A 12131-nucleotide genomic window follows, 5' to 3' on the forward strand; every position below is an offset into this window, starting at 1 on the left:
AACAGGAGCAAAATTACAGTTATGAAGTAGCAAAATAATGTTATGGTTGGGGGGTCACCACAACATAAGGAACTGTATTAAGGAAGGTTGAGAAACACTGTCCTAAGGGAAAGCCAGCTATGTATCCCACTCCAAGTCGGTACTGCAGAGTTCTACCTCTATCACCACAATGGCAGCTCACCTCTTCCTGAGCAGGGCTGTCCAGGCCTTTCAGGGCCTGCCGCTTGTATTTGCGTAGCAGCTCCAGGTCCAGGGCTTTGACTGAGGCAACCTCTTTCCTGCTCCCTTTCTTGCTCAGCTCCTTGGGGCTCTGGTCTCCCTTTTTGGCAGCTGTACCAGGTTGGGTGCCCCTCTGCAGGCCAAATGGACTGCCCGTCTTCCCAATGTTCTGCTGGAATATATCCTGAAAGAGCATGAGCCCCAACACTCCAAGGAAACATCTTGCTCTCACACAAACATACATGCCTCAAACACTGTGAGTACAGTGCTTTGTTTGCTCTCCCCACATATCTCCAGTAATTTGCAGAATGAAAGGAAAGAAGATGTTTGCCATGAGACAGCGCTTACACTTCCTACCTCACAAGATCCCTTACATGTATGTTAATATTTTAAACTGTATTTATGTTTTGTGGCATTGAATTTTGCCTTGTAAACCGCCTCGTGTTGCCTGAGGGCTGAGAGGGAAGGTATACAAATATAGTAAGTACATAAATAAATATAAATAAATACTTCAAAAAAGGCAAAAACTGGGAAGCATTCCACAGAATCCGGAGTCTTTATGCCAAGTCAGCATATGAAAGTCAGTCCCACTGATGACTGAAAATGGCTCTCCAAGAGAAATGAGAGCATCCCCTCTCCATACGTAATACCCAAGTTTTAAATAACAGATGGATCAATTGTGACCCTGGGACAACACAGTTCACCAAGGATGCTTGTATATCCTTCACGCCCTGCTTTTAGTCAAAACAAAAGACTATATGAGTAAATTGCCTCTCCTGGAACAGCAAGTCACCATTTATTTATTACTAGCTGTCCCCTGCCACGCGTTGCTGTGGCCCAGTCTGTTGTTCTCGAAAATAAAGTAATGAGAAGGTGTTGATTTCTAATATATGTAATTTCTTTATGCTTGTGGGTAAACAGTATTTCTTGTTGTTTCTTTGTCAGTGTTGATGTAGTGATTTTCTGGTTTGCCTACTTTGGAACATGCAACATATTATTGTCCTTCTTTAGGGGTTCCTTTCAAATCTATGATATTATATCTGTCATATGTGTGTGTGTGTGAATCATATCTATCTATCTATCTATATCTGGATGGCTCTTTGTCAGGAGGGCTTTGATTATGTTCTCTTGCTCTGGCGAAGGGAGTTGGACTGGATGGCCTAAGGATGCATTTCTTAAACCTGGGGGGTTGGGACCCCTAGAGGGGGGGTCGTGAGGGGTGTCAGAAGGGTTGCCAAAGACCACCAGAAAACAGTATTTTCTGTTGGTCATGGGGGTTCTTTTGGGGAGGTTTGGCCCAATTCTATCGTTGGTGGGGTTCAGAATGCTCTTTGATTGTAGGTGAACTATAAATCCAAGTAACTACAACTTCCTAATGTCAAGGTCTATTTTCCCCAAACACCATCTGTGTTCACATCTGGGCATATGGAGTATTTGTGCCAAGTTTGGTCCATATCCATCATTGTTTGAGTCCACAGTGCTCTTCGGATGTAGGTGAACTACCAATCTCAAGGTCAATGCCCACCAAACCCTTCCAGAATTTCCTGTTGATTGTGGGAGTCCTATGTGGGGTCACCCTAAGTCTGAAACTACACAACAACAACAACAATCCTATCTCATCAGTCAAAAGCAGGTCCACACTTCCCATTGAAATACTAACAAGTTTATATTTGTTAAAAATTTCTTCATTTTAATTATTTTATTGTTTTTAAGAGTTTTTTGCACTACAGATATTATTATTATTATTATTATTATTATTATTATTATTATTATTATTACATATGTGCAGTGTGCATAGGAATTCATTCATGCTTTTTTTTTAAAATTATAATCCTGCCCTCCAACAGTTTGAGGGACTGTGACCTGGCCCTCTATTTAAATTATTTGAGGACCCCTGCTTTAAACTCCTTTGGCACTTTTATTTATGTCATCATAGGATCCTGGGGGAGAAAATGGGACCTTGTACCCAACAAAATTGCCCATCTATTTCAAGTGGGAATGCTATGACTTCACTTTCAACTTTTGTAGCTGTGTCCATAAAAGGTAAACATTAAAGCAGCCTTGTACATAAGTTGCTAGCCTGGTTTAAAAAATGGACTAACCTCTTATCAGTTTTTACTGACTTGCCTGGTGGTATTAATTATTGCCTTTGGAAACCAAGCAAACAGCTAAATACAGGGCTGAGCAAGGACATTTCTCCTTTAATTGAAATACAACAATTAGAAGTTGTCTGGTGTCCCCAGGACAGAGAGGCCAAGCTTGAAAGCCTTCTCTCTGTGGATCTGGGGTGCCAGTATATTTATTCTACGGTGCGGTATAAACAGCCAGGCTACAATCTCTGCCATGACAGCTCTGAACACACCGAGACTCAAACCAGTAACCCTTAAAATTAATGTACAAATTACCAACATGAGAAGCCAGTGTTACATTTTAGCTACCAGAACAAATTTGAAGTTGGAACCTCTCAGCTCACGTTCTGTGTCATGACCACTATGTTCAACTATCAATGCTATCTGGGCCTGATCTGGGAGGTAATACGCCCAACTACTATTTTAAGGGACAGGCTGGGCCTCAAAAATCAAGGCTACATTCAGTCAATGATTTACTTATTTATTTATTAATTTACTGTATTTAATTTACCAATCGGCGACTCAAGGCGGTTTCCAACAAATCAGTATACATAAAACATAATATAGATAAAAAACATTAAAAAGTATAAGACATCACAAAAGCAGTAAAAACAACATCATCAGCATCTCATTATTCTCAAGCATTGTCCAGTTCACTGTCAGGTCATTCTATTTCCTATATTAGCTACTCTGTATTTGTAAACGCTTGCTTGAACAGCCACATTTTAACTTGCCTCCGAAATGTCAAGAGGGAGGGAGCAGATCTGATCTTCCTAGGAAGGGTGTTCCATAGCCAAGGGGCCACCACTGAGAAGGCCCTGGTCTCTCGGCCCTGCCAAACGTGCTTGTGACAAAGGCGGGACCGAGAGCAGGGCCTCCTCAGATGATCTTAAAGTCCTCAGTGGTTCGTAAGGGGAGATATGGTCAGACAGGTAAGTTGAGCCATAATCATACCAACACACTGTTCTGGAAGGCAAACTGGGACCAGCAAAACTGCCTGTAAAAGGCTGTGGCTCTTGCACCTGAAGTTTCAAGCAGTATACCCAACCCACAATATGACCCACTCAGGAGGGGGCAAGCCAGTTTTAAAACACTAAATTAAATTGCAGGGAGTCATCTCCCTTTGTGATGTTCATCCAGATGTTCATCAGAAGGAGGGGTGTCAAGATTCCTTAGCAGAGCACCAGCATACCTTCAAGGTGCCCCAAAGTGGAAATTGATCTCTCTGGCACCAGAATCAAACAGCTCTAGTAATGTCCTTTAAGCTCCATCCAGTGCTGAACAAGTAGGCAATTATTCTCTTTACTTGCAGCACCAAATGTTAAAAAGCCTTTATTTCCTGATTTCCCCCAACTTGCGGAAATTTGTTGCGTAAGTACACTAATCAAAGTAGAAGATTGCTATGAGACAAGAAGGGTTGGTACTGTCCTGCTATACTCACTTCTACAAGTCTGATTTCCTTAGCCAGATCCTTGATTAGCTGTGCTGGGCGGACAGTCCCAGGGATTTCTTCCTCATGGTCAGCCAGGGCCTGAAAGGAATGACAACTGATGATCACAAAGTCCAGCATTCTGATTAATGATAAGGCATCATGGAAGCCAAAACCAAAGTTACAACAACATCTGTTATAGAACTCCAGTATGCTGATGACAATGTTGTCTGTGCGCATTCAGAAGATGACCTACAAGCCACTCTAAACACATACGAGAAGCAAGGCCTGTCATTGAACACCGAGAAAACCAATGTGCTCTTCCAGCAGTCACCAGCCAATCAATCTCAAATGCCAGAAATACAGCTTAATAGTGTAACATTAGAAAATGTTGACCATTCCCACTACCTAGGCAGCTACCTCTCCACAAAAGTCAACATAGACACTGAAATACAACACTGCCTGAGCTCTGCAAGTGCAGCTTTTTTCCGAATGAAGCAGAGAGTATTTGAGGACCGGGACATCCGTAGGGATACCAAGGCGCTTGATTATAGAGATATGTCCTCCCAACCCTGCTATACGCCTGCAAGACGTGGACTGTCTACAGACGTCACATGCAACTCCTGGAATGATTCCATCAGCGCTGCCTCTGAAAAATCCTGCAAATCTCTTGGGAAGACAAGCGGACAAATGTCAGCATGCTGGAAAAGGAAAAGACCACCACATTGAAGCGATGGTCCTCCGCTATCAACTCCGCTGGGCCGGCCACATTGTCCGAATGCTTGACCAAAGTCTCCCAAAGCAGTTGCTCTACTCCAAACTCAAGAACGGAAAACTGAATGTCGGAGGACAGGAAAAGAGATTTAAAGATGGGCTCAAAGCCAAAAGGTCATGAGTTCGAAGCCAGCCCGGGTTGGAGTGGGTTTCCAACCAATTGTGTAGCTTGTTGTCGACCTTTGCAACATGAAAGACAGTTGCATCTGTCAAGTAGGAAAATTAGGTACCACCTTGTGTGGGGAGGCTAAATTAACTAATTTATGAGGCCATAAAAAAAACTCCAGCAAACAGCACTCCAGCAAAGCATGCGGGGAATGCGGAAGTACTTCATCAGTGTCGCAGATGGACGATGAAAGCGACAGCTACCCTGGCGGCCATAAAAAGTTAAATAGCCTCTGTGTATGTCTGTATATGTTGTATGTCAATTGGCATTGAATGTTTGCCATATATGTGTACACTGTAATCCCCGAGTCCCCTGCGGGGTGAGAAGGGCGGAATATAAAAGCTGTAAATAAATAAATAAATAAATAAATAAATAAATAAATAAATAAATTCTTAAAAACACTGGCATAGACACTGAGAACTGGGAAGCCCTGGCCCTTGAGCGCGCTAGCTGGAGGTCAGCTGTGACCAGCAGTGCTGTAGAATTTGAAGAGGCACAAAAGGAGGCCAAAAGAGAGAAACGTGCCAAGAGGAAGGCGTGTCAAGCCAACCCCAACCGGGACTGCCTTCCACCTGGAAACCAATGCCCTTGATGCGGGAGAACATGCAGATCAAGAACAGATCTCCACAGTCACCTACAGACCCACCGCCAGTACACTGATCTTGGAAGACTATCCTATTCGGACAACGAGGGATCGCCTAAGTAAGTAGTAGTAGTATCATGGAAGCTATCACCTGCTAACCTCAAAGAGACCAAAAGCTCTTCACTCCTAAGGTTAGCAACCCAACTCAAATAATTTCAGACAAATAGATCCTTCCACCAACACTTTACCTCTTTTTTAGTCCATGAGCGGAAGGCTGTGTTCAGGGCCTTGGCCCCATAAACCAAATAAGCAGCTGGGTGTCTGCGATTTTCTCGAAGACCTGGCAAGGATGAGACAGGGAGCAGGGGTGACAACCACTCTCATATTAAATAACAGAAGATAAATATGAATGCTGGACTGGTTCAGGGATTTGAACAAAGGACTCAAGGCCTACCTCGGAAGATATCCAGGAGATGCTTGCCAACATACCAACAGATTGTTTCAAAGTTGGGAAATTTGAAGAGATCGGCTGTGCTGAGGCGTTTTTCAATCTCATAGGCCCTAGTGAAAAGGGGGGAAAAAGAAAGACTGGTGATACAACCTTGTGCCAAAAGAATGTAATTTCTATGCCTAAAAGTAAATAAATAAAGCTAAACACTGCATCTCCAAAAGAATTTATCTGTGACTTCCTCTTGTTGTATATGCTTGTGTTGTGATTTGTTGTTGCATGACAATAAAGGCTGTGCGTGTGAAAGTGTTGGCTTGCAAGCTACATGAGACCCTGGGATCTCGTTTTTGGAGTATCTGAACCAAGTGTTGTAAACACTCGGACAACATTTTGGTGATTTCCTCCTTAAAAGCATGCAGAAAGGCTCCAAACACATACCAAAATACAAAAAACACTCCATCTAACTACATCCAAATACCTCAATTTTCATTACAGTTCATCTCAAAATGGAAACAAAGAAAATGAAGAAATCTGAGATATCTGTGTTTCTGGAATATACATTTGTGCATGGCCATCTATGGTCTACATATTGACCAGCAGTGGCCCTTTAGGGCAGGGGTCCTCAAACTTTTTAAACAGTAGGCCAGGTCACAGTCCCTCAAACTGTTGGAGGGCCAGATTATAATTTGAAAAAATATATGAATGCATTCCTAAGAACACTGCATATATTTTATTTGTAGTGTAAAAACACTTTAAAACAATACAATAATTAAAATGAAGAACAATTTTAACAAATATACTCTTATTAGTATTTCAATGGGAAGTGTGGGCCTGCTTTTGGCTGATGAGATAGGATTGTTGTGTGCTTTCAAGTTGTTTCAGACAGGTTGACCCTGAACGAGGGCCGGGTAAATGACTTTGGAGGGCCGTATTCGGCCCCTGGGCCTTAGTTTGAGGACCCCTGCTTTAGGGTTTCCAATAGGAACCTTCTCTGTCCTAACTAAAATATTTTGAGATTGAATCTGGGACTTTCTGTACGCAAAGCAAGTGCTCTACAACTGTTCTTCCTCTCCTACTGATAAAATCTTGAGAGACTCCACCACAAACTCTGCCAGACTCACCTGAGCTGCATCTCAATGTTCAGACTGTGGAGAAAGTTGCCCCCAAAGGCTAGGCAGTCGACAGGGGTCAGTACGGCATGGATCCAACCTGGAAAAGGAAAGGGGGGGGGGGAGTATAAAGTATCAGGTGGACTGCAGACTGGCTTCCCATAACCAGGCCCTGCTCACAGGAAGAGGAAAGATGGTCATTCCTGGTACAAAGGACAAGACAAAAACTACAAAGAAAAATTCCTGCTATTCTGGATACTCCCAAGAGCTCCCAGCCAGCTCTTGGGAGTATTTTTCTACCTGAGACAAATGATAACTGCCCACTTCCATTTTGTGTACAACAGTAAAGTAACTGGATTGGAATCTGAATTTTTTTTCTAGTTTGTTGCATTGTCAATACTCTGTACTATGCCTTAGGACCGCATTCTAGTTGAAAGGATGCAATTTAAGAGGGAGTGGCTGCTGCCACCGCCATCCCACATGAACCTGCTGCCTGAAATTACAGTCTCCTTTTGTCTAATGCTCATCCATAACTTCCAGAAATAAGCAGACCTTCTTTACACTGTATGGAAGCCTATTTTGTCAGTATGACAGCTTCAGTAAGAGGAAAAGTTGCCCCTGAGAATTAGGAAAACAAAGTATTAATGGTGGCAAAGACACCTGCAAGCAAAGGGTATTTAACTCAGCTGCTAAGGTTGATACCTGTGGGTATGAAGAGAGTCTGGCCCTGACGAACAGGACAGCGATAGCATCTGTCCACCTGATCCCCAAAGAACATTTCGTTTTGATTGGATGAGCTGCTCCACGTCTCAAAGAGCGTCAAGTTGGCAGTAGTGGGGCGCACCAGGTAGAAGATTTTTTCTCCCTGTAACAAAGCATCACTAGTTGTTATTGTGTTTTGGTTTTATTTTTTTGTAATATGCTGTTGGGCTTGGCCTCATGTATTATTATTATTATTATTATTATTATTATTATTATTTAAAACACTTATATTCTGCCCTTCTCACCCCGAAGGGGACTCAGAGCAGAGCACAACATATACATGGCAAATATTCAATGCCTGGGTACAATACATAAATATTAAAAACATTTATCTAAATATTAAAATACACCATTTAAAATAACACAATTTAAAACCGTCCTAGCCATCCGCATCAAATCCAATTGGCCCAGTCATCTTTCCCATTGTCGCTCAATTGCCCTGTCCCGAAAGCTTGGTCCCACAGCTAAGTTTTTACCATCCTTCTAAAGGACAGGAGGGAGGGGGCCAACCTGATCTCACAAGGAAGGGAGTTCCATAGCCAGGGAGCGATCACCGAGAAGGCCCTGTCTCTCGTCCCCACCAATCGCGCCTGTGACAATGGCGGGACGGAAAGCAGGGCCTCCCCGGAGGATCTTAATCTCCGCGATGGTACATAGAAGGAGATGTGTTTGAACAGGTAATTTCGGCCGGGGGCGTTTAGGGCTTTATAGGCCAAAGCCAGCACTTTGAATTGTGCCCGGTAGCAAACTGGCAGCCAGTGGAGCTGGCATAACATGGGAGTTGTATGCTCCCTGTATGCCGCCCCAGTTATTAACCTGGCTGCCTCTCGTTGGACTATTTGAAGCTTCCGAGCAGTCTTCAAAGGCAACCCTACATAGAGTGCGTTGCAGTAGTCTATTCTAGATGTAACGAGAATGTGGACCACCATGGCCAAGTCTGACTTCCCAAGGTATGGACGCAGCTGGTGCACAAGTTTTAATTGTGCGAACGCTCCCCTGGCCATCGCTGCAACCTGGGATTCCAGGCTCAGTGATGAATCCAGGAGAACTCCCAAGCTGCGAACCTGTCCAGCACAGGTTGCGACCCTATACCCTGTTCGGCCTTGCGACTGACCAGGAGGACCCCTGTCTTGTCTGGATTCAACTTCAATTTGCCGCCCCGAGTCCCCACTGGGGAGATGGTGGCAGGATTTAAAAGTTTGTTGTTGTATCCAGATGTTTTGGCCTACAATTCCCAAAAGTCCCACCCAGCGTCATTAATGGAATTACACTGGCCCAAACACATTTTGGTGCCTCAAATGTTAGACCTGTTTCTGGATATATTTCACCTGCTGATTCCAAAAATGGCACCCATTTCCCTCTATCACTTCTAGTTTGTCGGATACAGAACAAATACCATCTAACACTCTTCACTCTGATGTTGTTCATTCGTTCAGTCGTCTCCGACTCTTCGTGACCTCATGGACCAGCCCACGCCAGAGCTCCCTGTTGGCCGTTACCACCCCCAGCTCCCTCAAGGTCAGTCCAGTCACTTCAAGGATGCCATCCATCCATCTTGCCCTTGGTCGGCCCCTCTTCCTTTTGCCTTCCATTTTCCCCAGCATAATTGTCTTCTCTAGGCTTTCCTGTCTCCTCATGATGTGGCCAAAGTACTTTAACTTTATCTCTAGTATCTTTCCCTCCAGTGAGCAGTCGGGCTTTATTTCCTGGAGGATGGACTGGTTGGATCTTCTCGCAGTCCAAGGCACTCTCAGAACTTTCCTCCAACACCACAGCTCAAAAGCATCGATCTTCCTTCGCTCAGCCTTCCCTAAGGTCCAACTCTCACATCCGTAGGTTACTACAGGGAATACCATGTAATTCACTCTGATAATCCATAAAAAATCAGGATATTTTAATGTAGTGCTTACATTAATATATTTTAAGCATGAAGGAAATATATTAAAATTAAAATGTAAGTGTACTACATGAATATCTACTTATTTCATTTCAAAGGAACAGATATAGGATGCAAACTTTTCAGTTATTCGACACAACATATTCAAGAAACTTGAGCTGACGTGGTCTACCCAATGCAATTTTTTAAAGCAGAGCACCAAATAACCCCATGTATGTATGTATGTATGTATGTATGTATGTATGTGTAATGTTCATTTGGGGGATTAACAGAATTCAAAAACCACTGGACGAATTGACATCAAATTTGGACAGAAGACACCTAACAACCCAATGTATGTCCTTCATTCAAAAAAATTGATTTTGTCACTTGGGAGTTGTAGTTGCTGGGACTTATCGTTCACCTACAATCAAAGAGCATCTGAACTCCACCAATGATGGAATTGAACCAAACTGGCACACAGGACTCCTATTACCAACAGAAAACACTAGAAGGGTTTGGTGGACATTGACCTTGAGTTTGGGAGTTGTAGTTCACCTACATCCAGAGAGCACTGTTTGAGTCCCGAAAAATTTGACAACAGTATTCTGAACCTTGTGGCTGTTTAGTCATTCACACAAATCTGTTTTGCCATGTTTACAGCAGATTCTACAGAAGCAGCTTTAGCTGTACTTTGCAAAAAAAAAAAATGACAATCAGCCTGTTAAGCAAGTCTTGCAAATACTGATTTGTTATTAATAAATTTTAGGAGCCCCCAGTGGCGCAATGAGTTAAACCCTTGTGCCGACAGGACTGAAAACCAACAGGTCGGAGGTTCAAATCCAGGGAGAGCATGGATGAGCTCCCTCTGTCAGCTCCAGCTCCCCTTTCGGGGACATGAGAAAAGCCTCCCACATGCATGGTAAAACATAAAAACATCCAGGCACCCCCTGGGTAACATCTTTGCAGACAGCCAATTCATTCAAACCAGAAGTGACTTGCAGTTTCTCAAGTCACTCCTGACATGGAAAAAAAGTACTGTATATACTCGAGTATAAGCCTAGTTTTTCAGCCCCTTTTTTAGGCTGAAAAAGCTCCCCTTGGCTTATACTCAAGTCAAGGTTATTTATTATTTTACTCTATTATTAGTATTATTTTTATTTCATGTATTATTTTACTCTCTTTTTATTATTACATTTACAGTATTTTACCCTATTGTTATTATTACATTTATTATTTTACACTATTTATGACTATTATTACATTTATTATTTTACTTTATTATTATTGCATTTATTATTTTACTATATTATTAGATTTAATATTCTACTCTATTATTACTGTTATTATTGCATTTCCATTATTTTACTTTATTATTATCATTATATTTATTATTTTACTCTATTCTTGTTGGAAGGATACGTAAGTACATTTACATTGAAGATATGTAATGATTTAATCAGAGTTGGGCAGTCTTATCTCAAACTACATTTTTACGTAAATATTAAAAAACATTTCACCTCCTGATGCCTCAATTAATGTGATTTTATTGGTATCTATTTTTATTTTGAAATTTACCTGTAGTGGCTGCATTTCCCACCACGGCTTATACTCGAGTCAATATGTTTTCCCAGTTTTTTGTGGCAAAATTAGGTGCCTCGACTTATATTCGGGTCGGCTTATACTCGAGTATATAGGGTAAATGTTTGATTTTTATACTTATTTATTATTATTATTTCTTATTTCTTATTATTATTAAGCAAAAAGTGGGTGCTAGAAACAATATCATACGAAAGCTTACTGGCACAACCTGGGGATCACAACCAGACACAGTGAAGAAATCCGACCTTGCGCTATGCTACTCTGGGTATGCATGCCCAGTGTGGAACACATCTCACCACACTAAAACAGTAGATGTGGCTCTTAATGAGGCATGCCGCATTATCACGGGGTGCCTGCGCCCTACACCACTGGAGAAATTACACAGCTTAGTATTGCACCACCTGACATCCGCCAGGAAGTAGCAGCCAATAGTGAAAGGACCTAGGCAGAGACATCTCCAGCTCATCCCTTGTTTGGGCATCAGCCAGCACGTCAACAACTTAAATCAAGAAATAGTTTTCTAAGATCTTCAGAGTCACTCACTGGAACACCACAGCAAGCGAGAGTCCAAAAGTGGCAGGCTCAAACCCAGAGCCTCAATCAATGGCTGATACCCAATGAGAGACTCCCCACTGGGCACACAGAAAACTGGGCAACTTGGAAGGCGCTGAACAGACTGCGCTCTGGCACCACGAGATGCGGAGTCAATCTTCAGAAATGGAGCTACAAAGTGGAATCCACAACATGCAAGTGTGGAGAAGCGCAAACTACAGACCACCTGCTGAAATGCAACCTGAGCCCTGCTACATGCACAATGGAGGACCTTCTTGCAGCAACACCAGAAGCACTCCAAGTGGCCAGATACTGGTCAAAGGACATTTAATCAACTACCAAGCTTGAAAACTCTGTGTCTTTTGTATGTTTGTTTGTTTGTTCTGCCAAAAATGTAATACAATTGTTCGGTTGCCTGACACAATTCTATCCCATCCTTCTCAACGCCCGATGGGGAACTCAGGACAGCTTACAATGGGCCC

General features: G+C 42.6%; 1 protein-coding gene across 2 annotated transcripts in view; it reads right to left on the minus strand.

Moving 5' to 3' along the window:
• Positions 1–12131, minus strand: part of PHF8 (PHD finger protein 8) — a 67170-nt gene that overhangs the window by 29383 nt on the left and 25656 nt on the right. Inside the window, exons 7-12 of one of the 2 annotated variants that reach the window (XM_067464152.1) lie at positions 7560–7722; positions 6870–6957; positions 5755–5861; positions 5549–5640; positions 3790–3879; positions 182–391 (exon numbers count right to left, since the gene is read on the minus strand). In XM_067464152.1, the coding sequence (XP_067320253.1) occupies positions 182–391; positions 3790–3879; positions 5549–5640; positions 5755–5861; positions 6870–6957; positions 7560–7722 (750 nt within the window). Of the gene's footprint in view, positions 1–181; positions 404–3789; positions 3880–5548; positions 5641–5754; positions 5862–6869; positions 6958–7559; positions 7723–12131 lie in introns of both variants that reach the window. The other variant, XM_060763292.2, reaches the window with a different exon arrangement.

This window comes from Anolis sagrei, chromosome 2, assembly GCF_037176765.1.
Source record: "Anolis sagrei isolate rAnoSag1 chromosome 2, rAnoSag1.mat, whole genome shotgun sequence".
NCBI lineage: Eukaryota > Metazoa > Chordata > Lepidosauria > Squamata > Dactyloidae > Anolis > Anolis sagrei.